General features: G+C 46.4%; 4 protein-coding genes and 2 non-coding genes across 10 annotated transcripts in view; 3 read left to right on the plus strand and 3 right to left on the minus strand.

The window, feature by feature from the left end:
* The first annotated feature begins 1,007 nt into the window (after positions 1-1,007).
* Positions 1,008-3,032, plus strand: polr2d (RNA polymerase II subunit D). Its single transcript, XM_044202178.1, has 4 exons — positions 1,008-1,336; positions 1,942-2,122; positions 2,211-2,306; positions 2,781-3,032. Exons 1-4 carry the CDS (start codon positions 1,261-1,263, stop codon positions 2,857-2,859), a joined length of 432 nt encoding a protein of 143 aa, XP_044058113.1. The 5' UTR covers positions 1,008-1,260; the 3' UTR covers positions 2,860-3,032.
* A 1,363-nt stretch (positions 3,033-4,395) lies between these two features.
* On the minus strand, positions 4,396-7,923 carry LOC122878799 (dual specificity protein phosphatase 14). 4 transcript variants are annotated; one of them, XM_044202177.1, is made up of 3 exons: positions 7,451-7,923; positions 5,077-5,393; positions 4,396-4,860 (listed from the first exon to the last, which is right to left on the minus strand). In XM_044202177.1, exons 2-3 carry the CDS (start codon positions 5,385-5,387, stop codon positions 4,638-4,640), a joined length of 534 nt encoding a protein of 177 aa, XP_044058112.1. In that variant the 5' UTR covers positions 5,388-5,393; positions 7,451-7,923; the 3' UTR covers positions 4,396-4,637. The 4 variants fall into 4 exon arrangements, with proteins under 4 accessions (XP_044058112.1, XP_044058108.1, XP_044058110.1 ...); XM_044202173.1 differs by lacking the exon at positions 7,451-7,923 and adding an exon at positions 6,838-7,425; XM_044202175.1 differs by lacking the exon at positions 7,451-7,923 and adding an exon at positions 6,678-6,811.
* trnaq-uug lies at positions 5,967-6,038 on the plus strand. Its single transcript has one exon. It is a non-coding gene; the product is annotated as a tRNA-Gln (tRNA).
* trnal-cag lies at positions 6,496-6,578 on the minus strand. Its single transcript has one exon. It is a non-coding gene; the product is annotated as a tRNA-Leu (tRNA).
* Positions 6,749-13,002, plus strand: LOC122878792. The gene is made up of 5 exons (XM_044202164.1): positions 6,749-6,891; positions 8,626-9,204; positions 9,466-9,542; positions 9,874-10,125; positions 11,395-13,002. The coding sequence occupies exons 2-5, from the start codon at positions 8,637-8,639 to the stop codon at positions 11,647-11,649; spliced, it is 1,152 nt and encodes a 383-aa protein (XP_044058099.1). The 5' UTR covers positions 6,749-6,891; positions 8,626-8,636; the 3' UTR covers positions 11,650-13,002.
* Positions 13,003-16,587: 3,585 nt separating this feature from the next.
* The window catches only part of abcf3 (ATP-binding cassette, sub-family F (GCN20), member 3), a 20,825-nt gene continuing 10,447 nt past the window's right edge, over positions 16,588-26,965 (minus strand). For both annotated transcript variants that reach the window (XM_044201489.1, XM_044201490.1), the window contains exons 9-21: positions 26,509-26,568; positions 24,660-24,716; positions 24,508-24,530; positions 24,012-24,067; positions 23,711-23,911; positions 22,108-22,184; positions 21,729-21,773; positions 20,515-20,647; positions 20,119-20,207; positions 18,410-18,501; positions 18,164-18,296; positions 18,001-18,088; positions 16,588-17,272 (exon numbers count right to left, since the gene is read on the minus strand). In XM_044201489.1, coding sequence (XP_044057424.1) covers positions 17,114-17,272; positions 18,001-18,088; positions 18,164-18,296; positions 18,410-18,501; positions 20,119-20,207; positions 20,515-20,647; positions 21,729-21,773; positions 22,108-22,184; positions 23,711-23,911; positions 24,012-24,067; positions 24,508-24,530; positions 24,660-24,716; positions 26,509-26,568 — 1,213 coding nt within the window. In that variant the 3' untranslated portion in view covers positions 16,588-17,113. The remainder of the gene's footprint in view (positions 17,273-18,000; positions 18,089-18,163; positions 18,297-18,409; positions 18,502-20,118; positions 20,208-20,514; positions 20,648-21,728; positions 21,774-22,107; positions 22,185-23,710; positions 23,912-24,011; positions 24,068-24,507; positions 24,531-24,659; positions 24,717-26,508; positions 26,569-26,965) is intronic.

A 26,965-nucleotide genomic window follows, 5' to 3' on the forward strand; every position in this document is an offset into this window, starting at 1 on the left:
CTATGAATTGCTGTCTTTCATTTTCTTTGTTTTTGTCCCATATTCAAACGTTCATACACATAAACATTACACTGAAATATTCAGATATTACACTTATTTAAATCTTGGTTATTTATTGCTATAATTACTCGAACTATCCTGGTTTGGTCTGTTTTTCTTTGTCTCTCCTTCTGCATTTTATCTCGGTTTCTGTCATTGTTGTTTCTGTAAAGTTTAAAAAACGATGATGGTATGAAAAATATGTGACATCATCTAAATAACAGAATATTTAGTATTTGGTCACGTTATAAAAATACTTCATTACAAGTAAAAGTCCTGCACCGAAAATCTTACTAAAGTAAAAGTACTCATTATTGGTTGTATTTTGTTATACACACATATATGTGCGGTATATATATTTGTATATAATGTGTGTGTGTGTTGTTTTCTTCAAACAAGTGGAAAAAAAAATATGTTGAGAGGATATTTTTGTTTTTAATTCAAATCAACTTGTTTTAAAAATGCGTGAAACAAAGAAAAGGGCAGGTTGCTACACTGGAATTATGAAAATATACATTTTGTATATTTCATATTTGTTCATTTGCATAAAAACAGAATATTCTGATTTTGTCTCAGCTGAAATACTAAAACACTGAAATGAGTCGATAAGCAGATTGCGTGCGCTGGATCATAAGAGCTTTTATGATCAAAACACAAAATCTGAAACTGATTTATTTATTATTTATTTTACATGTTATTTATGTTTTGATTATGAAATCTGAATTCCCAAAATAACTAGATGTTAAATAAAATGTAGTGGAGTAAATCGTTTCCCTCTGAACTGTCAGTCCACCTTTATCGAGTCCAAGTCAAGACCGAGACCAGGAGTCCAGACCGAGACAGAAAGACAGGAGCCCCCTTTCTTACCTGTTCACGGTGACAGGTGACCTCGGCAGCAGTTACATTTACTGTCCGCCGGAGGGCGCTGCGGGCTGCTGCTTTTATTTTGAAGGCGGACACCTACAGAGCGGAAGTGATTCGCTTCAGACTCGGAAATGGTTCTTTGTGTTTTTGTGTGACTGAAAGGCGCCGAGCTGAAATCTGTCTGTTGTTTAGGCTGCTGGAGCTCCGCTGGTCCACAGAGTTCACCCGCAGACTGCCGGAGCCTCCGGGACTCGGTGCTTCACCCGCGGACCGGCTGCTGTTGTTACTGGCCGCCATTTTGTGTCTCCTGCGCCCGCTGACTGTTAGCCGCTAGCCGCTAGCCCGCTGTTGTCTGTCATGGCGGCTGGAGGCGGCGCGGCCACTAATGTCGGTGATGTGGAAGAAGATGCTTCACAGCTGCTGTTCCCTAAAGGTCCGTCACTTATTACAGACTCCTTTCATTATCTGTGCCAGTTTGTTACTGTCTGTCCCCCCGCAGCCAATCAGAATCAGCTTTATTAGCCAACTATGTGAACGCGCGCACAAAGAGTCTGACTCCGGTTTTAAGCTGCTCTCAGTGTTAAAGTCCACACTTTACCAACAGCTGACAACAGAGAGGGAAACAAACATACAAGTGTGTGTGTGTGCGTGTGTGTGTATATATATACACACACACACACACACACACACACAGCAACAATGACCAACAACATGGGGACTCATTGGTCCGTTATGATCTGGTCTCCTGGTCTTCATTAGGCCTAAGGAGACAGCAGCATTGGTGTATTTTCAGCTGCTGTGATGTGTGGGAGTTGTAGTCCAGTTCATGCAGCGTGCAGGACTGATGATGATGATGATGATGATGATGATGAAGAAGCTGTACTGCTGTTAATCTCGTGGACAGAAAGAGAAGAGAACTGGCGGTGGGAACATGTTTGCCCGTGGCGACGCCACCGTTTAAGTCCAGAACTACAAACATGGCCCCCCTGTTCTCTTCTTCGGCCCCCCTGACGGTGACGGTTTGTGTTGTTGCGGCAGAGTTCGAGAACGCAGAGACTCTGCTGAACTCGGAGGTCCACATGTTGCTGGAACACAGGAAGCAGCAGAACGAGAGCGCCGAGGACGAGCAGGAACTGTCCGAGGTCTTCATGAAGACGCTGAACTACACGGCTCGCTTCAGCCGCTTCAAGAACCGAGAGACCATCACTGCTGTACGCAGGTCGGGGTCTTCTGAGCACGATCAGCTGTTTGAGTCTCCGTGGTCTGATCTGGATCTGACGCCCCCCTTCTCTCTCTGCTGTCTTTAGTCTCCTCCTGCAGAAGAAGCTCCACAAGTTCGAGCTGGCCAGTTTGGCGAATCTGTGTCCCGAAGCTGCTGAAGAGGCCAAGGCCCTGATCCCCAGGTGAGTCCGATCCACATCGCACCTAGACCGCATCGCACCCGGCCCGGAACCGGATCAGAGCTGAGACGAGGCAGCGTGAGGTCATTTGTCCACGTGTCTCGCAACTGATCATGTGATCGTGTTCTGGTTCAGAGATCAGCTGATTTACTGTCACACATTTAATTTGATCTGTGTGTGTTCAGGTGTGTGTGTGTTCAGGTGTGTGTGTGTTCAGGTGTGTGTGTGTTCAGGTGTGTGTGTGTGTGTTTATGTGTGTGTGTGTGTGTGTTCAGGTGTGTGTGTGTGTGTGTGTGTGTGTGTGTGTGTGTTCAGGTGTGTGTGTGTGTGTGTGTTCAGGTGTGTGTGTGTTCAGGTGTGTGCGTGTTCAGGTGTGTGTGTGTGTGTTCAGGTGTGTGTGTGCGTGTTCAGGTGCGTGTTCAGGTGTGTGTTCAGGTGTGTGTTCAGGTGTGTGTTCATGTGTGTGTGTATTTTCAGTTTGGAGGGTCGGTTTGAAGACGAGGAGCTGCAGCAGATCCTGGATGACATCCAGACCAAGAGAAGCTTCCAGTACTGAGACCAGGACCAGGACTGCGGTTCTGCCCTGACCTCCGTCAGGTCCCGGTCCTCTCCACGGTGCTTCGTTTTTCATGTCTGGGACTGAAGTGCACTGATTGATCCTGATCAGGTGATCAGACGAGTCCAACGCTTCCTTCTGGCGTCACAATAAACTTTGATTTGTGTTTTTTACACGACTGCTTCTGTCTGCTTCTTAAGGGTTCGTTGTGATTCTGGTTCTGGTCTTGTGTAGTCCACCGCTCAGTTAACAGGTGATGCAGCTGCAGGACGTCTGACAGAACTGAAGAACTCGTTCACACTGACTGTGGGTTCATCCGCCGCTGAAAGTAGTTCCCAGCAGACCGCTTCCTGCGGATCAGAACTACAGCTGCTTAAATTACTGCGCCTTTTTAATAAAACTACATACCTGTCAGGTGTTCGTCAGCAGGAACCAATGGGCTCGGAGCTGAGAGCCGCAGACAGGAAGTCAGACAGTACTTAGAGACGCAGACAGGAAGTCAGACAGTACTTAGAGACGCAGACAGGAAGTCAGATGATACTTAGAGACGCAGACAGGAAGTCAGACGGTACTGCGGGACGCAGACAGGAAGTCAGACGGTACTGCGGGACGCAGACAGGAAGTCAGACAGTACTTAGAGACGCAGACAGGAAGTCAGATGATACTGAGGGACGCAGACAGGAAGTCAGACGGTACTGCGGGACGCAGACAGGAAGTCAGACAATACTGAGGGACGCAGACAGGAAGTCAGACGGTACTGCGGGACGCAGACAGGAAGTCAGATGATACTTAGAGACGCAGACAGGAAGTCAGACAGGAAATCAGACGGTACTGCGGGACGCAGACAGGAAGTCAGACAGTACTTAGAGACGCAGACAGGAAGTCAGACAATACTGAGGGACGCAGACAGGAAGTCAGACGGTACTGCGGGACGGAGACAGGAAGTCAGACAATACTGAGGGACGCAGACAGGAAGTCAGACGGTACTGAGAGACGCAGACAGGAAGTCAGACGGTACTGAGGGACGCAGACAGGAAGTCAGACAATACTGAGGGACGCAGACAGGAAGTCAGACGGTACTGAGGGACGCAGACAGGAAGTCAGACAATACTGAGGGACGCAGACAGGAAGTCAGACGGTACTGAGGGACGCAGACAGGAAGTCAGACAATACTGAGGGACGCAGACAGGAAGTCAGACGGTACTGAGAGACGCAGACAGGAAGTCAGACGGTACTGAGAGACGCAGACAGGAAGTCAGACAATACTGAGGGACGCAGACAGGAAGTCAGACGGTACTGAGGGACGCAGACAGGAAGTCAGACGGTACTGCGGGACGCAGACAGGAAGTCAGACAATACTGAGGGACGCAGACAGGAAGTCAGACGGTACTGAGGGACGCAGACAGGAAGTCAGACGGTACTGCGGGACGCAGACAGGAAGTCAGACAATACTGAGGGACGCAGACAGGAAGTCAGACGGTACTGAGGGACGCAGACAGGAAGTCAGACGGTACTGAGGGACGCAGTTACGTGTTGTTGGGTCTGAACGTGAGATTTAATAACAATAAGAAAAATATAGAATAACTTTCTTTAACATGTTGCTAAATGCTGATTGGTGCACAGAAGTTTTCACAGAAGTGGACACACGCTGTTGTGTCCACTTCTGGTTTCAGGTCTTCGGGGTTTCTAGATTCTCCTTTTGTTCTTTAAGAAGTCCACTTCAGGTCTCCAGAGGACAGGAAACCGATCTGTGGTCAGATCAGTTTGTTGGCAGTCCATCAAACATTGACGCAGTACGCTGCGGCGGCGTCTGTGTCCTCCGAGTCCTCCAGAGCTTCCGGCAGGACCCCGCTGGACGTCCTCACCATCCTCACTGTGTTCCTGCTGAACAGGGTCCTCTCGTAGTCCATCAGCTGCCTCCAGAAACCAGCGTTGGGGCGAATGAACGGTCGCCGCTCCAGAACGAGCTCATGAGCCCGACGGAGGCTGAGACCTTCAGACCTGCGAACAGAGACCAGCAGCAGTGGGGGTCAGATCCTTCACCAGAGGCAAAGTACCACGATGTAAAATACTGCATTAAAAGTCAAAGTCAGCTTCAATAACACGTACTAACAAAAACTACTTCGAGTATCCGCAGTCATGGATCACTGAACCGAGACCACGGACCACTACACACAAAGGAGGGGGGGCCCTGAACAGGTGAGGGTGGTGGTTTACCTCATCAGGTAGGCCATGATCAGAGCGGGGGATCGGCTCCTGCCCGCGGTGCAGTGGACCAGAGTCCTCCCGGTTTGGTTCTCATTGATCCGTTCAGCCACCGAGTCAAAGTAGTGTCTCAGGGGGGCGTGAGGTTGATCCTGGACGGGGACGTGGAGGACACGCAGGCCGTCCAGCTGAGGGTAGGACACGTCCTCCAGCCCGCTGGCGTTAACGATGAGCGTGATGTTCCTGCTGGACAGGACGCTGAGGCTCAGAGCCGAGTCCAGACCGCCGAGGAACAGAACCGGGGACACCTGAGACACCGACATGGCCAGCTGCAGGAAGACGGACACGTTCACCTGTAAGACAACACTGAGGGCTGCGCCTGACCAGCATTTTCATTATTGATTAATCGTTTGATAAAATGTCAGAAAATAGTGAAGCACTTCCTAAAGTTAATGTCTCCAAATTTATTTTGTCCAAAATTATTGATTTACTATCACAAATTTACTAAAATACTAAAATAATGAATCGATCATCAAAGTAGCTGCTGATTAACTTCCTGTCGATTTCACGAGAAACGAACAGAAATGTAAAATAAATGTTTGGTGACAGAAATAAAGAAATGTCTTTTCCTCGCCTTTAACCGTCTGAACGCCTCGTGGTTAACTTTATTCTGACACGCGCTTCTTTGGATCCATCTTTCTTTATTTAGTTAAATATAATATATTAAATATACATCCAAATGAGTCTGTAGCCACTGAAATAAATAAATACGTTTTAATATGCGAGTATCTGCTTGAATCTGCTGCCAAAACTTTTATTATCATTATGATTTTATTATTATTATTATTATTATTATGTTAGTGCGCATGCGCCAACATGCATCACGCAGCTCCGTCCCATCCGGTCCCATGGTGTAATGGTTAGCACTCTGGACTTTGAATCCAGCGATCCGAGTTCAAATCTCGGTGGGACCTGATCCTTTAGCACTACTACCTTACACCGTGTGATCATCAATATCCTCCGTCTCATTATAAATAAACTACACATGAGTTGCTTACTTTATACCGTGTTATTATCATCAACCGGTAAACACACTTTGTACTTCACACTTATTTTATTTTATACTTATACCCACTTTGTACTTAATTTATCTGACCTGTATTATATTTTTTGCTTAGTACTTCTCTTCCTGTGTGACTGACGTAAAGGCGAGCTGCTGCAACAAAAGAGTTTCCCCTCGGGGATCAATAAAGTCTTTCGATATTTATGTACTTTTTAACTTTATATGTTGTTGAACACTTGTGTCTTCTTCTGTTCATTTAAACGTTTGAACAAAATGAACGCCCTGACGGACAGACTTCGGTTCCCCGCTGCGCCGTTAAAAACGTTTATAACTTAATTAACAAGAAGATCCAGTTGTAAAAAAAAGTCTGTCAGAAGTGGGATTCGAACCCACGCCTCCAGAGGAGACTGCGACCTGAACGCAGCGCCTTAGACCGCTCGGCCATCCTGACGTTCTGAACAACAGAGAACATCGCTCACACATAAAGCTGCCGGTAGGAGCCGATACTACTATACTATAGCCTTCAGCTGAGAAGGGATCAATAACTCACTTTAATCACTTACTGATATCCAACATGGCGGATTGAAGCGCTCAGCTCTGACTCACAACATTATACTATACAACTACAAACAGTATTTAGGGCAAAGAGCAGCCGGACATGTTCGGGACATGTCGGTCTGCGCGCGCACAGTCAGGAGATAATGACTCACAGTTTAAACAGACTCGGTTTCACTTCGGTTTCACTCCGACAGACTGACACGCAGGTGAGTTCCGCTCTGCTTCTCTTCACCTGACAGACAGTGAGCTTCGAGTGTCGGATACAAGAACCGCAGATTAACTAAACTTAAAACACGGGCTGACACAATACGCCCAACCCAGACTTCACTCTAAAATGTCACAGTTTAATGCTTCCTCCCTTAACTGCGCTGACCCCTTGGTTATACTACATTATGTACGATGTTTCCTCTAAACAGGGTACATTCTGAAGTATTCGGCCTTCGGGTCACTTTATAGAAACTTTCGGGTTGGGTTGACTTGCTCAGTCACGGTTGTGGACTACGATCCACTTTGCCGGAAGAAGTCACTAAGGGCTATAAAAATCATCGAATTTCATTACCAACTTTCACGAGATTAATGCCGAATACAAGAACGGCTCCTAACAATACGTTAAATATCCAAACAGCTCATCTGACGAGTCTGTTTTGCCGATTTGTAACTTATTTGCTTTTTCTGACATATTTTGAATGAAGTTTGGTGACAGGTTTGTGGCTGTCGGCGCGTTCAGAACGTGTATGTAGCAGTTTGAACGGACGTCACTCTCACCTGTTGTCTCCTGGTTCAAAATAAATAACAAGCATGTCGGCCAACACTTCCGGCCAACACTTCAGTTTTCAAAATAAAAGCCTGTTTTGACCAATCAGCATGAATTTAAAATGATGAAAATATTCAAGGAGGTATCTGACGCAGCCTGTTACATGTTAGACATTCCTAATAATGAATACGATGAATAAATGTAATAACTTGGGCCATAAAAATAACAAAATCTTTCTTATTTGATGAAGCTGCTGTAGTAGATGGGTTGTTGTAAGTCGCTCTGGATAAAAGCGTCAGCTAAATAAATGATGACTTGATTCCTGAAGGTGAGTTCAGCTCATTGTTCAGGTGTTGGCATGTAAATCCCACACAGAAGCACATGTGAAGCGTCACATGTGGAAACCAGGTTATTATTGTACTTTTTATACACACAGTGGTGTGAAAAAGTGTTCGCCCCCTTCCTGATTTCTTATTTTTTTGCATATTTGTCGCACTTAAATGTTTCAGATCATCAAACAAATTTAAATATTAGTCAAAGATAACACAAGTAAAATGCAGTTTTGAAATGAAGGTTGTTATTATTAAGGGAAAACTAAATCCAAACCTACATGGCCCTGTGTGAAAAAGTGATCGCCCCCTAAACCTAATAACTGGTTGCTCCACCCTTAGCAGCAACAACTGCAACCAAGCGTTTGCGATAACTTGCAGTGAGTCTTTCACAGCGCTGTGGAGGAGTTTTGGCCCACACATCTTTGCAGAATTGTTGTAATTCAGCCACATTGGAGGGTTTCCGAGCATGAACTGCCTTTTTAAGGTCACGCCACAGCATCTCAATAGGATTCAGGTCAGGACTTTGACTAGGCCGCTCCAAAGTCTCCATTTTGTTCTTCTTCAGCCATTCAGACACCCCACAACAACATCCAAAGAACTGCAGGCCTCACTCGCCTCAGTTAAGGTCAGTGTTCATGACTCCACCATAAGAAAGAGACTTTCACTTTTTCACACCGCTGTATTTGTCCGTCTGCAGGTCTTTCATAAAGTCTTCAGTCTAAACTTATTCCAGACCTCAGACCTGATGAGGCTCAGGTTGTGCTTGAATGATTAGTTCCTGTTTTATTCAGCCGTCATCAACTTAATCACTGACTCTGCGGTCGGATTAGAAACCAGTTTCTCTTCTGATGTAGACCACGTGAAGATGCAGAATCAGAACGCAGACCAGAAACCCGTCATCCCGAAGGTCCGGTATCACCCGACCATCCAGACCCAGACAACCGGGGACGGAGCACGAGCCAAAACCAGAACCGGTGAAACCCAGAAGAGCAGACCTGCTGCTGTAGGCCCCCCTCAGACTGGGACTGGCGATAGGGCAGTCCGGGAGGCCCCTCAGCTTAATCCAGCTCCTGCTGTGAGTCCACGTCCTGGTGGAGGACAAAATCAGAGGGCTCAGAAACCCGTTAAGAAACCAAATCAGAAACCGGTTCAGAGAGCTGCTACAGATCCAGATCCTCCTCAAACACCAAATCAGCTCTCTAACAGAGCCCCTCCCAGACCGGAGCAGGTCCCTCCGGGTCTGGGGGTCCGGTTGGACAGGTATCTTGTGGAGGAAGTGGAGGTTCTGACCCGAGGACAGAGTACCAACCAGGACTGGTTCACCTGGAGGAAGAACCGGATCACGGCCTCTGTGGCTCACCGCATCGCTCACTGCCGCTTCGTTAACGGCAAGAGCAAAACCCCGCCCACCTCCTACCTGTCTGCTATCACAGGTAAGCCCCGCCCCCACCCACCTGACAAGCTGCTGATTTGTTCCTGATTGATTGATTGATTGATTGATTGATTGATTATTATTCTACAGGAAAAATGTCCCTCACAGCTGCTTTGATTGATCAGCTGATTGACACAAAGTTAAACAGCAACAATTTTAATTAAAAAATACTTAGAAGATGAATAAAAAGGCAACATTTCACCAGGTTTTATTAATCTGACTGTAAACTTTATTATATTAATATTATTAATGAACCCACCAGGTGAGGGGCGGAACATCCAGACCAGAGCCATGAGCTGGGGGGTCCAGAAGGAGGCGGAGGTCGTCCGCAGGTACCAGGTACAGTCCAACACACCTGATGAACAAACTGCACAGCAGCATCTAAACTAGTTTTCTGATAGACCCTGTTCCACACAGATCCTCTTCACATTCACAGTCCTGGATCTGGATCCTAGATCCGGATCAGCTCAGTCACCGAGCAGCTCGTTACATTTTGTGTTAAAAGTACAAACTTCATGATTGGTAGGAAATTAAACTAAACTTTTCTGATGTAAACAAGTTCAAATCAGTCGCCGTTATGTCTCGTTGTTAACGGAGGGAAACATTCAGTCACATCAGACTGTATTAACGTGATGATGATGATGATGATGATGATGATGGCGTCCTGCAGACACTGAAGAGCGCTGCGATGGGACGGTCGGTCTCTGTTCAGGACTGCGGTTTGTTCATCGACGCTCGGAGGCCCTGGTTGGCTGCGAGTCCTGACGGCATTGTGACGGACAGCCGAACCGGCCAACGGCTGCTCTGCCTGGAGGTGAAGTGTCCCTACAAACACAGACACAGACGGGTGGAGGACGCCTGCAGGGACGACCGCGCCTTCTGTCTGGAAATACAGGACCAGGACAGACAGGAGCCGGGAGGGGTAAAGAAATCACATTTCACTGTCCAGCAATGTCCGTCCCATCCTTACTGTCCTCTCCCTGTTGTCTTGTCCTGTCTTCACCTTGTCCTCCTGTCCCAGTCGTCCTCTCCTTGTCTCTAACGTCCTCTCCTTGTCTTTCTGTCCTCTCCTTGTCTTTCTGTCCCAGTTGTCCTGTCTTTGTCTCTAACGTCCTCTCCTTGTCTTTCTGTCCCAGTTGTCCTGTCTTTGTCTCTAACGTCCTCTCCTTGTCTTTCTGTCCCAGTCGTCCTGTCTTTGTCTCTAACGTCCTCTCCTTGTGCTCCTGTCCCAGTCGTCCTCTCCTTGTCTCTAACGTCCTCTCCTTGTCTTTCTGTCCCAGTCGTCCTGTCTTTGTCTCTAACGTCCTCTCCTTGTGCTCCTGTCCCAGTCGTCCTCTCCTTGTCTCTAACGTCCTCTCCTTGTCTTTCTGTCCCAGTCGTCCTGTCTTTGTCTCTAACGTCCTCTCCTTGTGCTCCTGTTCCAGTCGTCCTCTCCTTGTCTCTAACGTCCTCTCCTTGTACTCCTGTCCCAGTCGTCCTCTCCTTGTCTCTAACGTCCTCTCCTTGTACTCCTGTCCCAGTCGTCCTCTCCTTGTCTCTAACGTCCTCTCCTTGTCTTTCTGTCCTTTCCTTGTCTTTCTGTCCCAGTCGTCCTGTCTTTGTCTCTAACGTCCTCTCCTTGTGCTCCTGTCCCAGTCGTCCTCTCCTTGTCTCTAACGTCCTCTCCTTGTCTTTCTGTCCTCTCCTTGTCTTTTTGTCCCAGTCGTCCTCTCCTTGTCTCTAACATCCTCTCCTTGTGCTCCTGTCCCAGTCGTCCTCTCCTTGTCTCTAACGTCCTCTCCTTGTCTTTCTGTCTCAGTCGTCCTGTCTTTGTCTCTAACGTCCTCTCCTTGTGCTCCTGTCCCAGTCGTCCTCTCCTTGTCTCTAACGTCCTCTCCTTGTCTTTCTGTCCTCTCCTTGTCTTTCTGTCCCAGTCGTCCTCTCCTTGTCTCTAACGTCCTCTCCTTGTCTTTCTGTCCCAGTCGTCCTCTCCTTGTCTCTAACGTCCTCTCCTTGTCTTTCTGTCCCAGTCGTCCTCTCCTTGTCTCTAACGTCCTCTCCTTGTCTTTCTGTCCTCTCCTTGTCTTTCTGTCCCAGTCGTCCTCTCCTTGTCTCTAACGTCCTCTCCTTGTCTTTCTGTCCTCTCCTTGTCTTTCTGTCCCAGTCGTCCTCTCCTTGTCTCTAACGTCCTCTCCTTGTCTTTCTGTCCCAGTCTCCGGTCTACCGCCTGAAGACGTCCCACAGTTACTTCACACAGATCCAGTGTCAGCTGGCGGTGACCGGCCTGCGGCAGGCCGACCTCGCTGTCTTCACCCTGAAGGAGACGGCAATCGTCCCGGTGACCTTTGACCCCAACCTGTGGGAGGAGACGGTGTCCAAACTGGAGGTGTTTTACAGGGACGCCGTCCTGCCTCACCTCAGAGAGAAGACACAGCAGGACACGGCAGCCTGGACACCAGAGCTGTAGAGACTCCGGAGCTTCTGCGCCTCTAGGTCCTGGTGTTTGACTCGCACCAGGACCAAGAGGCGCAGAAACCTTTTCACATTATGATTCTTCTGGTCACTCGATACCAAATATTCGGTTTTAACAGGAAACTTTGACTTTGTTTTATATCTCGAAACTTCAGCGTATCTCATGACATTATAACACAGAACCGGTGTGACGCTCTGGTCCGATGGAGACGCGAGATCACAAACCGGAGTGAAACCTGGATCCTGCTGCGTTAATGTAAACAGAGAGATGAAGAACCGGGTTCCTCATGTTCCATACGAACATCAGATCCCGAATCTGATCCAAACCAGGACCTCCATCAGTCCTGTAACACAGTTAATGACGTTACAGCAAGTTCGAGGTACTTGTACTTTACTTGAGTATGTCCATTTTTTGCTACTTAAACATATATATATATATATATATATATATATATATATATATATATATATTACTGCGCTACATTTATCTGATACCTTTAGTTACTTTGCAGATTATAAACAAAATATAAATTAAACAATACATGATGATGTATTAATTAAAGTCTTAACACAATGCATCAATAATTACAATCTAATAGTAAATATTATTCTGCAGAATGAGCACTTTTACTTTTGGTCCGTATATTTTGATGTGTGGTTTTACTACTTTTGCTGAAGTAAAAGCTCCGAGTGCTGCCTCCACCCTCGTGGCTTCAGCTGTTTCGTGTCAGAGGCGTGTTTTTATCTGCAGGTAGAAACTAAAGTACAGTTTGATCTTAAAACCGAATCATTTGGAGTTAAAACGAGAGAGAAAAGGCTGCTGAACTGCTGGTCGACCTCCGGCTGCAGACAAGCTCAGTCTTTACTCTTTGTGGCTTTTAATCCATGAAGAGCAAAGAAAAGCGAAATATATATTAATATATGTATATTTGAAGTGAGACTCGACCAGGGGACGTGGTGGTTTCTGCCGTCTTAGACCTCCAGGATGCTGCAGGCCTCTGCGGTGAAACCATGTGACTCTCTGCCGGAACCCGTTTGTGTTAGATTGAAAGTGTAATTTCACAATTTGCTGGATTATTGAAAGAATGTAGTTTGTTCTCGGCTCATGAATTAATAACAATATTATTTTGATGTATTGTGCTTAATGAGATGAGCGTCATGATGATGAGATGCGACTGATGATCTAAAATCGCTGGTTTTCACTCTGAGCTTCTGTTACAAACTCATTTGTATAAACGTGTTTAATTAATGTTACGTGTCTGTTACTGACGTCATGTTCTGCTTCGGAAGAACTTTGTAACCCGTTTTTTTAAGAAGTGAAATATTAATAAAGCTTTAATAACTTTTATTGGTAATAAATGTCAGTTTCTTCACTCCAGACCATAAACCGTTTTATACGCAAGTAAAATATCTGCAGATCATGATATTCAATAATAATATGAATTTGACTTTTTATCCAGTGATGCTCCTCCTGTTCATGTGTGAGAGGATCTTTGATAATGTGCCTAAAATCGAATTTGATTCTGTTCAAAACTTTATTTACTTGTTTTTTGAATCTGTTATGATAAATATTAATTAAATATTGAAACTCATGCACCGGTTCTTCTCCCGGCCACTGAAACAAACACTGACGTGTAAACAGCAGTTGGAGAGATATTGACCGTTGAAGCTGATAGTTGTTTTGTTTTTAGCATGTAGATATACGACCGCATCATCAGCGTACAGCTGACGCGTCATCGTCATTAATATGCAAACTAAAGAACAGGTGAACCTTGAGGTACACCAACATAATGATCAACCACTGTGAGGTTTTATGTTCTACGCGAACACATTGTTTTCTGTCAGGTATGATTTTATCCATGAAAGATTAAACTTCGATAACTTGGTAAGTAGAACCTCCCGATTAACTGCTTTCTGTAAATCAAAGCGGACCGCCTCTGCGTCCGGTTTAGCCTTCATGTTTTCCAAAACTATCTGCAGTTTCAGTGGGATGATGAAGATTGCAATGAGAAGGAAGAAGCATTCAAATGTGGTATTATTTGCTCAGACCCATTTTTCTGCCATTGTTGATACTGACGGGTCTGTAGTTACTAACGATCATCATTAATGGGCCGATTACCACTGCGGAGTGCCCCCTCATGGGTTTTGATAAACACTGTGTCCATCCCATATACATCCTTCGGCCCTGAGAGGAAATAATCACATGTACGTGGAGTTGGTCAGAACGGGAGCATCAGTATTTAATTCGACCCTGTTAGAGTTTTTGTAGAATCAATAAAATCAGTATTACAAGCTGTTGCATCGTGGGTCGCACTTCCCTTCACTAATAACGAAAAGCTTTGAGCTCTTTTTCAACCTTATTCCTCAGTGTGGTAAATAAACGCCTCACGTTCCAGCTGATTCCTGAGCGCTTGGTCCCTTTGTGTCACGAAGGACTGCACTTTTCCATTTAACCATGCAGATCGTCTTTAAAGAGAATTGCAGTTATCATCCATACTTTTTATGTACAAGGTGCTCATTTCAGTTTGTCTTTGCATTTTTAAGATTGGTTAACTGACTAGTAGAAATGTTAATCTGTCAGCTTCTTAAATCTCCTTTTAGTGAGTTTTCTTCCAGTCAGACATCCTGTAACCAGGTTGGAAGATTTCTTCATTCTTTCTGGTCTATTAGTGAAATCCAGATCAATAAGTGTTTCTGAGGAACGAGGTATCCTGGTCGGTCCTTCAATACCTGTCAGCGGGGGGGTTTTGGTGTAACCACGTCTCTGATGGCCGCAGGATTGTCTACAACCAGCTCCTTAGACTTTGTCGCTTTGAGCTGCAGATGGTGGGATGTATCAGCGGTGGTGATGAGACTGAGTTCAGGGCTGTGGTGGGGAACTTTGTCTCATGGTGCGAGCAGAACCATCTGCAGCTCAATGCGACAAAGTCTAAGGAGCTGGTTGTGGATCTACGAAGGGCCAAGGCACCAGTGACCCCGGTTTCCATCGAGGGGGTCAGTGTGGACATTGTGGAGGACTACAAGTACCTGGGAGTACACATGGACAATAAACTGGACTGGACCAAGAACACTCAGGCTGTTTACAGGAAGGGCCAGAGCCGCCTCTGTTTCCTGAGGAGGCTGAGGTCCTTCAACATCTGCCGGACGATGCTGAAGATGTTTTATGAGTCTGTGGTGGCCGGTGCTGTCCTGTATGCTGTTGCATGCTGGGGCAGCAGGCTGAGGGCAGCAGGCTGAGGGTAGCAGGCTGAGGGTAGCGGACGCAAACAGACTCAACAAACTGATCCGTAAGGCCGGTGACATTGTGGGGGTGGAGCTGGACTCTCTGGCGGTGGTGTCAGAGAGGAGGATGCTGGGTAAACTACACGCCATCTTGGACAGCGTCTCCCACCCGCTCCATGACGTGCCGGTCAAACAAAGGAGCGCCTTCAGCGGAAGACTCATCCCCCCACAATGCACCACAGAGCGCCACAGGAAGTCATTCCTGCCTGTGGCCATCAGACTCTTTAACTCCTCCCTCTAAGTGTCAGTCTGTGTGACCCGAAGTCACTAAACTGGACATTGATCATTAACATCTCTGCAATATTCTGTATTATTACTGCTGTGCAATATCCTCGGTCTCATAATCATCTTAATAAGCTGCACTTAACTTGACAGTTCATGCACTATTACTTTATACCGTATTATCATCATCAACCTCTAAATCCACTTTGTACCTAATTTATCTGACCTGTATTATACTTTTTGCTCAGTGCTTCTCTTCCTGTGTGCGCTGACGTGACAGCGAGCTGCTGTAACAAAGAGTTTCCCCTCGGGGATCAATAAAGTCTTTCTGACTCGTACAGAAGATGCTGTAGTTGGTTTAGCCCCCCGAGTCCCACAGAACGCAGCCCGGTCCGAAGCCACGGTGCTTCACAACAGCAGGATTTATCTCGTTATTATGGACTCCTGCTGGTCTCCCCCAGTCTGACAGATTCATCGCGGTGTGATGTCATCAAGCCGGGACAGCTCATCGGTCTCACTCTGCTGTCTAGAGGTTTTACAGAGATATAAAATGGTCGGACAGTTTGCTTCGAGTACCGCGCACAAGGTGGACCTGCAGACTCCCGGAGAGACCGCTTTAGGGTTTGGGTGTTTTACCTTCTTCGCTCTGAGCAGCCGTTTCACGTTTCTCTCCCGCTTCCTTTTCAGCATGTCTGTCTTTCATCCCGAGCTCCTCTGACGAGACGGTAAATGAGCTGCTGACGTGAGATTTCAAGTCTCACGTGATGAACGTGAACATTTTGTACTGAAGCCTGAAAACAAGACTGTGGAGGTGAAACAAAGTCAGTGTAAGAACCAGGTAGTTTACTAGCATCTAAGTACAATTCTGAGGTACTCGTACGGAGTATTTCCATTTTCTGCTGCTTTGTACTTACTCCACATTTATCAGCTTTAGTTACTGTACAGATTAAGATTTTACATAAAAATACATTAAACATTAAACCAGTGGCTCTTACAGAAACTGTTCAAAGGATCAAAGAGCAGAGAAAAGTCCAGAAACTGAAAACTGAACTTTTCTTCTGTCGTTAATCATCTCACGACCCCTCAGATTGATCTGGTGGCCCTTTGGAGGGGCCCGACCCCGAGGTTGGGAACCACCGGACTAAACCAGCTGACTGTATATAAACTATTTTTACTTTACTACGAGTACACAAACGTTTGTACTTCTACTTAAGTCGTTTTCTTGTATCTATAGTGATCAGATCCGTCCGTCTTTTTCTCCGCAGGACGAAAACACGTGAATTCAACGTTCAGCAGCCGACTAGTCCCTAGTCCTGGTTTTGAAGTCCGAGTCAAGTCCAAGTCCTAAACGCCTCACCGAGTGCGGTTCCCTCCGAAATGCTGAAACTGGTTTTGATTCTGTTGTCAGGAAAATGAAAACACGACACACTTTTTTTAAAGTTTTTTCATTTTTAATTGTTTGTTTTGGGAAAGATATCGAGTCCGAGTGATGTCACGAGTCACTGGTGCTAAAATCCAAATCTCTGAAGTAACTTTGACAAATATAAATCTGACTGCGATGGATGAACTTTGTTACCAGTTAAACCAGTTGAAGGAGACAGAGTGAACATGATCTCTGAATGGAAATGTGTTTCCTTTAAAACTGATTCCACCTCAAACCTCCGCGAGTCGATGATACAGAACAAAATCAGGTCTAATGTGACGATAAACTGACGGCAGTCTGACTTTTAAATAAACTCCAAATACTTCGTGATGACTCCTCCTCCACAGTTCACTGTGACCTCATCAGGTGAACAAAAACGACCAATCGGCTCGCAGCAGATCATCACCTGAAGCAGGAGGTGAGCCGGTTCAGAGAAGAAAACGTCCTTCAGTCTGCTCTGACGGCTGATTGGCTGCATGTGACAGCTGTTGTTATGGAGGGGGCGGGGCTTATGTTACTGGCGGGCGGAGCCTCACAGGTAACCCTCCTTCTTGAACTGCTCGTGCAGGATGTCTCGGTACTCGTCGAAGCCGCCGTCGATGCGTCCAACTTTCCCGTTCTCACACACCCACAGCTCCTTACACACCAGCCGGATCAGACGCTCGTCATGGGACACCAGGATGACCCCGCCCTGAAACACATGACATCACACACTGAGGAGACACACCTGAGACACACCTGTCCACTGAAACATGCCAGGTACATTTCGATGAGGAGACAGTGTCACAATAATGCTGACGGATATTTCCAACTCAGAAAAGTGAGCGTCGTCTTCATTCCTGATCTTTTGCTGATTGATACGGAGGATATGAGCGAGCTGGCAGACGGCTACTGAAAACTCTGGGTTCTGATTGGCTGGAAGGTGTAAACTTTTAGTAACCGGACACCTGTGATGCAGGTGTTTGACTGCAGCTCTAATGAATGCTTCAGTATTAAGCTGCAGGTAAAGACGGCAGCAGTGAGGAAGAGCTACAGATCATCGAGTGAAAACTTTATTTGAAATGTGTTTTCTATTCCTCAGATGGACGATAAAATATCTACGAGTAATTATGAACGCAGGTGTGACCGCTCCGACTCTCGAGCATCACGAGACGCACGATGACAACATTTTACGTGAAGCGGAGGGACGTCGTGTCGAACACTTGATTCAGTCGCTACGATCACTTTTGAAATGATGCGAAATCTAATTTCATCCGTTACAATCACGGAACGTACACCTTGTCAGGTATTATCCTGATCCCTCCGACGACAGAGTGATGTGTCGATGTGTCTGGTCACCTGACTTCTGTTTAGTGATGTCACTGATCTCAGGTGTTAATGTGGCGAGGACGAAGTCATCACACACACACACACACTCACTTTGAACTTGTTGAGAGCTTTAGCCAGGGCCTCGATGGTCTCCATGTCCAGGTGGTTGGTCGGCTCGTCCAGGATGTAGAAGTTTGGACTGAAAGACAGACATCATCGTCATCATCATCATCATCAGAAACACTAAACATCTGGACCCTGAGCTTTTTACTACCATGGCATGGTCATCTGTGCGAAGGCCACCCGGCTCTTCTGTCCTCCTGACAGACTGGCCACCGGCCTCGTGGACAGCTCTCCGGTGATCCCGTAACCTCCCAGCTGGTGGCGGTACTCCTCCTCCGTCCGACCTGTGACACACCGACACCGGCCAATCAGAATCTCTGAAGCTACGTGACTGATGAGCTGTGTCTCGGACTCAGTGTGATGTCACTGATGTTGTTGTTGTAGTTGCTATAGTTACCGGGGAACCTGTTGAGCAGCAGCTCCACAGAGCAGACATTCAGGTCCAGCTGGTCCACATGATGCTGACTGAAGTATCCGATCTTCAGGTTCCTGATGAGAAATTAAAACCAGCAGCAAACAAACGTCAGTTAATGGCTGCTACAAAAAACGTTCCCTGTAAACAGCCTGAAAACGGTTCCCTAAAAATGGTTTATTACAAGTTCCCTATAAACAGTCTAAGCGGTTCCCTATAAACAGTCTGTAAGAAGTTCCCTATAAACAGTCTAAGCGGTTCCCTATAAACAGCCTGTAAGTGGTTCCCTATAAACAGTCTGTAAGCAGTTCCCTATAAACAGTCTAAGCGGTTCCCTATAAGCAGTCTGTAAGAAGTTCCCTATAAACAGTCTATGCGGTTCCCTATAAACAGCCTGTAAGCGGTTCCCTAAAACAGGCTGTAAACAGTTCCCTATAAACAGCCTGTAAGCGGTTCCCTATAAACAGCCTGTAAGCGGTTCCCTATAAACAGCCTGTAAGCGGTTCCCTATCAGCGGTATATAAACGGCTCCCTATATATAGCATGTAAATGTTTCTCTATGAACAGTTCCCTATAAACAGTCTATGAACAGTTCCCTATAAACAGTCTGTAAACGGTTCCCTATAAACAGTCTGTAAGAAGTTCCCTATAAACAGTCTAAGCGGTTCCCTATAAACAGCCTGTAAGCGGTTCCCTATAAACAGTCTGTAAACAGTTCCCTATCAGCAGTATATAAACGGCTCCCTATATATAGCATGTAAATGTTTCTCTATGAACAGTTCCCTATAAACAGTCTAAGCGGTTCCCTATAAACAGCCTGTAAGCGGTTCCCTATAAACAGTCTCTAAGCGGTTCCCTATAAACAGCCTGTAAGAAGTTCCCTATAAACAGTCTAAGCGGTTCCCTATAAACAGCCTGTAAGCGGTTCCCTATAAACAGTCTGTAAACAGTTCCCTATCAGCAGTATATAAACGGCTCCCTATATATAGCATGTAAATGTTTCTCTATGAACAGTTCCCTATAAACAGCCTGTAAGCGGTTCCCTATAAACAGTCTGTAAACAGTTCCCAATCAGCAGTATATAAACGGCTCCCTATATATAGCATGTAAATGTTTCTCTATGAACAGTTCCCTATAAACAGTCTAAGCGGTTCCCTATAAACAGCCTGTAAGCGGTTCCCTATAAACAGTCTGTAAACAGTTCCCTATCAGCAGTATATAAACGGCTCCCTATATATAGCATGTAAATGTTTCTCTATGAACAGTTCCCTATAAACAGTCTAAGCGGTTCCCTATAAACAGCCTGTAAGCGGTTCCCTATAAACAGTCTCTAAGCGGTTCCCTATAAACAGCCTGTAAGAAGTTCCCTATAAACAGTCTAAGCGGTTCCCTATAAACAGCCTGTAAGCGGTTCCCTATAAACAGTCTGTAAACAGTTCCTTATCAGCAGTATATAAACGGCTCCCTATATATAGCATGTAAATGTTTCTCTATGAACAGTTCCCTATAAACAGTCTAAGCAGTTCCCTATAAACAGCCTGTAAACGGTTCCCTAAACAGTAAGTTGATGGTTCTCTAAGCAGAACGTAAAAAGGTTCCCTATGAACAGTTCTGTATGAACAGCAACAGTTTAACGTTCAGGTAAACAGATGCAGGTAACTGCTCTGCTCTGATTGGTCCGTTGTTCGTCTTACCTGTGAGCTTGTCTGATTCCACTGACCGGCGTCAACTCGCCCATCAGCAGTTTGAGGATGGTCGATTTACCGGCACCGTTTTCACCGACCTGACAGGAAACAGGACACGTCAACTCACAACCGATACGGTCCTGATTCTGCATTATTGATTGGGATGATCAGTTGTTGTTTTCCACAGTTTGATGTTAAAACCACCAGGACAACGTTCAGGTTATTATATATTTTTGTTAAATCAAGTATTTCTCTTGAGTTCAGGCTCTGAGCCCAAAGTTCCTGCATCCTAGAGATACTGGAGGATCAACTTTATATATATTTATAGGCTTCAAATGAAAACAGCTGCCGTTAACGGCGTCCAGCCACTGATTGGCTGCTTTTACCGTTCACGATGACACTTACGATGCAGATGCGAGACTCGAGGTCGGCTGACAGGTTGAGTCCAGAGAAGAGCCGCTGGTCCGGAGAGTAATAAAACTCTACTTCATCTAACTGCAGGATGGGAGGAGACAACTTCTCAAAGTTATCTGGAAACCTGAGAAGAAAAACATGCTAATCAATCGATCAATCAATCAATCAACATCTGCTCTTGAACCAGAGCCAGCAGAGAGCAGGTTAGTCCGATCTGTTTTTAGCATCAGGTTTCTCTGATCCACATGAGGAAGTGAAACAGGCACCAGAGGGAAGCTCGTGTTGGTACCGACATCGAAAGGGTTCAGCTCTGTACGGTGGCCTGCTTGGGACATCTCAGGCTCTCCAGAAAAGCAGCCATTTCACGATATTACCGTGGATTCTTTCCAGTATTGATATGTTTCTCCATATAACATGCAAAAATCACGTACAGAATTATCTAAATATAATAATCTAAATGTTTCATGCAATGAACTGTGTTCCAAAACCTTAAATAACTCACTCTGTAGCTCTGAATTACAATTTGCTTGACATCATTAATCTGAACAGAAATGTGTAAAAAGATAAATCAATATGCAAAACAATATTATTGTGCAGACCTGACGCACATAAACACAGACAGGACTGTCAGAACCACCTCAGTCTGGGTCTGAACAGTCAAGGCCGACAAGGACTAAGACCCAGCACGCAGAGTTATTTAAATATGAAATCGCTTCGAACACGGGACCAGCGAGTCGGCAGCGGTGACCATCGTCTTCTCTGAACAACTGTAACGGGCAGGGCGCCGACATTTTGCTTTGAGAACGTAGCTCTGCTTGCAAACAAACTCTGGTGATCTTCCTGGAACCACATCGCCCCTCCTGCTGAATCACTAACCGAAAACACCGTAGAGAAATAAAACCGTAGCCACACAGACAGATGACTACCCTTCGATTAAAACCTAACTCACAATAAGAGGTCAGAAAATAACACGACACCATATTCAGCGACCGCGGTGACAGAGCACCGGGTGCTGGTGGGATGGGTGACGTCCCGCTGTTCACTTTAAATAAAGTTAAATAGCATTTGAACATCCAGTCTGGCCGGTTGCTAATCCAGCCTTGATGCTTGGACCTGTTGTTGGTCGTGACTGATCCTCTGGGGACCACGAGCGTCTGAACGCAGCTTCACTTTGGAGTAATCCTGACGCAGGTTTATCTTCTTACCTTAAAGTGACCTCGGTTTCTTTCTCAATGGGCTTCAGTTCGGGTCTGCAGGAGAAACCAGAGACAGTATGTTCAGATCCAGAACAAAGTGAAGAGGGACACCTGAAACACCTGGAGCTGCTGGGAACGCAGTCTGTCTGATCAGGTAGATCTGATCCCAGGTGGATCTTATTGTGACACATTGAACTCTAAAGCCAACACGAAACAATAAACTGTTGACAGCAGCAACACAGGTGTTTCCCAGTCCATGAATATCAGGTGTTCCAGGTGCGTATGAGGTGTACCAGGTGTACCAGGTGTACCAGGTGTTCCAGGTGCGTATGAGGTGTACCAGGTGCGTATGAGGTGTACCAGGTGTACCAGGTGTATGAATACTCACAGCCTCTCCAGCAGTTTGAGTTTGCTCTGGACCTGAGCTGCTCTGTTAGCGTTGTACCGGAATCTGTCGATAAACACCTGAAACACAAACACCTCAGTGTCAGTGACACAATGCACTCTGGGAAAACCTCTGCATCATGTGACCTTCATCCAGTAAAAAGACGCTGTGACTATTTTCTAAAGTTCTATTCTGATTTTTACTGATTATATACTTTAATAAATAGTCTTCATATTGGCATCAGCAATCAGTGACTGTCTAATCAATCAGCAATCATCAATCATCACAAGCCTAGTACTACAGAGAAGTAGTACAGCAGTATCAGCAGTTATACTGGCAGTAGTAGCAGTACCTGTATATGTTGTCTGTACTGCAGTAGTGGTACCTGTATATGTTGTCTGTACTGCAGTAGCATTACCTGTATGTGTTGTCTGTACTGCAGTAGCGGTACCTGTATGTGTTGTCTGTACTGCAGTAGCATTACCTGTATGTGTTGTCTGTACTGCAGTAGCGGTACCTGTATGTGTTGTCTGTACTGCAGTAGTGGTACCTGTATGTGTTGTCTGTACTGCAGTAGTGGTACCTGTATATGTCGTCTGTACTGCAGTAGTGTTACTTGTATGTGTTGTCTGTACTGCAGTAGTGGTACCTGTATATGTCGTCTGTACTGCAGTAGTGGTACCTGTATGTGTCGTCTGTACTGCAGTAGTGGTACCTGTATGTGTCGTCTGTACTGCAGTAGTGGTACCTGTATGTGTTGTCTGTACTGCAGTAGTGGTACCTGTATGTGTCGTCTGTACTGCAGTAGTGGTACCTGTATGTGTCGTCTGTACTGCAGTAGTGGTACCTGTATGTGTCGTCTGTACTGCAGTAGTGTTACTTGTATGTGTTGTCTGTACTGCAGTAGTGGTACCTGTATGTGTTGTCTGTACTGCAGTAGTGGTACCTGTATGTGTTGTCTGTACTGCAGTAGCGGTACCTGTATGTGTTGTCTGTACTGCAGTAGCGGTACCTGTATGTGTTGTCTGTACTGCAGTAGCGGTACCTGTATGTGTTGTCTGTACTGCAGTAGCGGTACCTGTATGTGTTGTCTATACTGCAGTAGTAGTACCTGTATAAGTTGTCTGTACTGCAGTAGCAGTACCTGTATGTGTTGTCTGTACTGCAGTAGTAGTACCTGTATGTGTTGTCTGTACTGCAGTAGCATTACCTGTATATGTTGTCTGTACTGCAGTAATGGTACCTGTATGTGTTGTCTGTACTGCAGTAGCGTTACCTGTATGTGTTGTCTGTACTGCAGTAGCGGTACTTGTATGTGTTGTCTGTACTGCAGTAGTGGTACCTGTATATGTTGTCTGTACTGCAGTAGTGGTACCTGTATATGTTGTCTGTACTGCAGTAGCATTACCTGTATGTGTTGTCTGTACTGCAGTAGCGGTACCTGTATGTGTTGTCTGTACTGCAGTAGCGGTACCTGTATGTGTTGTCTGTACTGCAGTAGTAGTACCTGTATAAGTTGTCTGTACTGCAGTAGCGGTACCTGTATGTGTTGTCTGTACTGCAGTAGTGGTACCTGTGTATGTTGTCTGTACTGCAGTAGTGGTACCTGTATGTGTTGTCTGTACTGCAGCTGGGCCTCGTACTCTCTGTGCTGGTTCTTCAGTCTGTCTTCTTTGGTTTTAATAAAATTTTCGTAGTCGCCACGGTAACTGTCCAGCCTCTGGGAGTGCAGGTGGATGATGTCTGTTACCACGGCGTTCAGGAAGTTTCTGTCGTGGGAGACGACCAAGATGGTGGACTGCCACGTCTGTGGGAGGAGGCATTATTTATGGCTTTTAGCTTGTGGCTAACCAGTCTCATTGTTTTCAATGAGGAATGCTAACGTTAAAGTGAGTCATAGTTCAGACCTGCAGGTAGTTCTCCAACCACAGAATGGCTCTGACATCCAACATGTTGGTCGGCTCTGAAACGCAAACACAGGAGGAATACATCAAAATACTACCACGATACTACTACTTGTATTTGTACTCCTCTTACTACGTTACAAAACTACTACTACTATTACTCCTACTACTCCAACTTGTACCACTCCATTCCTACTTTACCTACTCCCACTACTACTAGTACTCATCCTACAACTAGTACTTGTACTCCCGAACTCCTACTACTACTCCTCTTACTCCTTTTCCAACTACTACTTGTAGTCCTAATTATACTACTACTGTTAATCGTATTTCTTGTACTATTAATACTGCTCCTATTGATATTTCTACTTCTCCTTTTACTACAATACAAAACTACTGATACTCCTGCTACTACTAGTAGTACTACTTGTACTCGTCCTCCTCCTCCCACTAACTACAGTGTGAACTGTAGCTGTGTCCAGAGGAGGATCTGACTCACCATCCAGCAGCAGCAGGTCCGGCCTGGTGAAAACAAAGAACGAAAGAAAATAAATGATCAGTCAGACAGCTGTCAGTCATGTCTGGTCACACACACTGGTACTGGTACACACCACCATGACTGACTGGGAGAAATAGAAGGCTGAAACTCACCGAGCAAACAGAGCTCTGGCCAACGCCAACCTCATCCTCCATCCTCCTGAAAACTCCCTACACACACACACACACACACACACACACACCTTCTCATTTTCATGTTTTAACATAAAACAATTTACAGTGTGTGTGAGAGTGTGTTACTCATGTTGCGGGACATAAATCTGTTTATACAGTCACATTGTGGGGACTCTACTCCCCACAAAATAAATCATTGAATTTCAGGGTTCAGACTTGTGGTTGGGGTCAGGCACGTAGTGGTTGGGGTTAAGGCAGGTAGTGGTTGGAGTTAAGGCAGGTAGTGGTTGGGGTTAAGGCATGTAGTGGTTGGGGTCAGGCAGGTAGTGGTTGGAGTTAAGGCATGTAGTGGTTGTAGTGGTTGGGGTCAGGCAGGTAGTGGTTGGGGTCAAGGCATGTAGTGGTTGTAGTGGTTGGGGTCAGGCAGGTAGTGGTTGGGGTCAGGCAGGTAGTGGTTGGGGTCAGGCAGGTAGTGGTCAGGCAGGTAGTGGTTGGGGTCAAGGCATGTAGTGGTTGGGGTCAAGGCAGGTAGTGGTTGGGGTCAGGCAGGTAGTGGTTGGGGTCAAGGCAGGTAGTGGTTGTAGTGGTTGGGGTTAGGCAGGTAGTGGTTGGGGTCAAGGCAGGTAGTGGTTGGGGTCAAGGCAGGTAGTGGTTGTAGTGGTTGGGGTGAGGCAGGTAGTGGTTGGGGTCAAGGCACGTAGTGGTTGTAGTGGTTGGGGTCAGGCAGGTAGTGGTTGGGGTCAAGGCAGGTAGTGGTTGTAGTGGTTGGGGTCAGGCAGGTAGTGGTTGGGGTCAAGGCACGTAGTGGTTGTAGTGGTTGGGGTCAGGCAGGTAGTGGTTGTAGTGGTTGGGGTTAGGCAGGTAGTGGTTGGGGTCAAGGCAGGTAGTGGTTGGGGTCAAGGCAGGTAGTGGTTGTAGTGGTTGGGGTGAGGCAGGTAGTGGTTGGGGTCAAGGCACGTAGTGGTTGTAGTGGTTGGGGTCAGGCAGGTAGTGGTTGGGGTCAAGGCAGGTAGTGGTTGTAGTGGTTGGGGTCAGGCAGGTAGTGGTTGTAGTGGTTGGGGTCAGGCAGGTAGTGGTTGTAGTGGTTGGGGTCAGGCAGGTAGTGGTTGGGGTCAGGCAGGTAGTGGTTGGGGTCAAGGCAGGTAGTGGTTGTAGTGGTTGGGGTCAAGGCACGTAGTGGTTGTAGTGGTTGGGGTCAAGGCAGGTAGTGGTTGTAGTGGTTGGGGTCAGGCAGGTAGTGGTTGGGGTCAGGCAGGTAGTGGTTGGGGTCAAGGCAGGTAGTGGTTGTAGTGGTTGGGGTCAAGGCACGTAGTGGTTGTAGTGGTTGGGGTCAAGGCAGGTAGTGGTTGTAGTGGTTGGGGTCAAGGCATGTAGTGGTTGTAGTGGTTGGGGTCAGGCAGGTAGTGGTTGGGGTCAGGCAGGTAGTGGTTGGGGTCAGGCATGTAGTGGTTGGGGTCAGGCAGGTAGTGGTTGTAGTGGTTGGGGTCAGGCAGGTAGTGGTTGGGGTCAGGCAGGTAGTGGTTGGGGTCAGGCATGTAGTGGTTGTAGTGGTTGGGGTCAGGCAGGTAGTGGTTGGGGTCAGGCATGTAGTGGTTGGGGTCAAGGCAGGTAGTGGTTGTAGTGGTTGGGGTCAAGGCATGTAGTGGTTGTAGTGGTTGGGGTCAGGCAGGTAGTGGTTGGGGTCAGGCATGTAGTGGTTGGGGTCAGGCAGGTAGTGGTTGGGGTCAAGAGAAATCTCAAGGTAATGAATGGAAGTCAATAAAATGTCCTCCTAAGTGACAGAAACAAGTATTTTTATGGAAGTGTGTGTGTATTAGAGGAGACTCACTTGGTAGCCTGCTGTTGCATTCTGGGAGAGAATCCCAGACCAGCCAGGATGACCGAGGCTCTGATTGGATGAGACAGATGTCAATCAAAAACACATCAATAGTGTGACAATGACAGAGTCCATGCAGCATCATTACAGTAGCAGCAGGGGGCGCTTCGGTTCATGTGTAACACCCAGGAGTCGCCGTGTGCACCGACAGCCACCAGGTGGCGTCAGTGAGGGGGGTGGAGCTCATGAAAACACCTTTGGAACCACCACTGACTGTACCTGGTGGTCGTAGTCCTGCAGTACAACTCACTTTACTGAAGAGAGAAGTACAGCAACAACTAACTGACTAGTACTAGTACATGCGTAGTAGGAAGGCAAGAAACGGACGGGCGAATATAATGTTTTAAAACAGCAGTTTGAGAGTAAATGGTTGTTTTTTGTTTGTTTTGTTTTTTACACAAAGAAATAA

The sequence above is a fragment of the Siniperca chuatsi genome, linkage group LG7, assembly GCF_020085105.1.
Source record: "Siniperca chuatsi isolate FFG_IHB_CAS linkage group LG7, ASM2008510v1, whole genome shotgun sequence".
In the NCBI taxonomy this organism is placed as follows: domain Eukaryota; kingdom Metazoa; phylum Chordata; class Actinopteri; order Centrarchiformes; family Sinipercidae; genus Siniperca; species Siniperca chuatsi.

What these genes read in the sequence shown, in the direction of transcription:
- LOC122878799 (XM_044202177.1), bottom strand. Translation starts at nt 5,387, where the DNA reads ATGTCGGTGTCTCAGGTGTCCCCGGTTCTGTTCCTCGGCGGTCTGGAC. An exon ending in ATCATGGCCTACCTGATGAG is followed by an intron (nt 4,861 to 5,076) that starts GTAAACCACCAC and finishes CTCTGTTCGCAG; the next exon opens with GTCTGAAGGTCTCAGCCTCC.
- polr2d (XM_044202178.1), top strand. Translation starts at nt 1,261, where the DNA reads ATGGCGGCTGGAGGCGGCGCGGCCACTAATGTCGGTGATGTGGAAGAA. An exon ending in ACCATCACTGCTGTACGCAG is followed by an intron (nt 2,123 to 2,210) that starts GTCGGGGTCTTC and finishes TGCTGTCTTTAG; the next exon opens with TCTCCTCCTGCAGAAGAAGC. An exon ending in GCCAAGGCCCTGATCCCCAG is followed by an intron (nt 2,307 to 2,780) that starts GTGAGTCCGATC and finishes GTGTATTTTCAG; the next exon opens with TTTGGAGGGTCGGTTTGAAG.
- LOC122878792 (XM_044202164.1), top strand. Translation starts at nt 8,637, where the DNA reads ATGCAGAATCAGAACGCAGACCAGAAACCCGTCATCCCGAAGGTCCGG. An exon ending in CTACCTGTCTGCTATCACAG is followed by an intron (nt 9,205 to 9,465) that starts GTAAGCCCCGCC and finishes TGAACCCACCAG; the next exon opens with GTGAGGGGCGGAACATCCAG. An exon ending in ACAGACAGGAGCCGGGAGGG is followed by an intron (nt 10,126 to 11,394) that starts GTAAAGAAATCA and finishes TTTCTGTCCCAG; the next exon opens with TCTCCGGTCTACCGCCTGAA.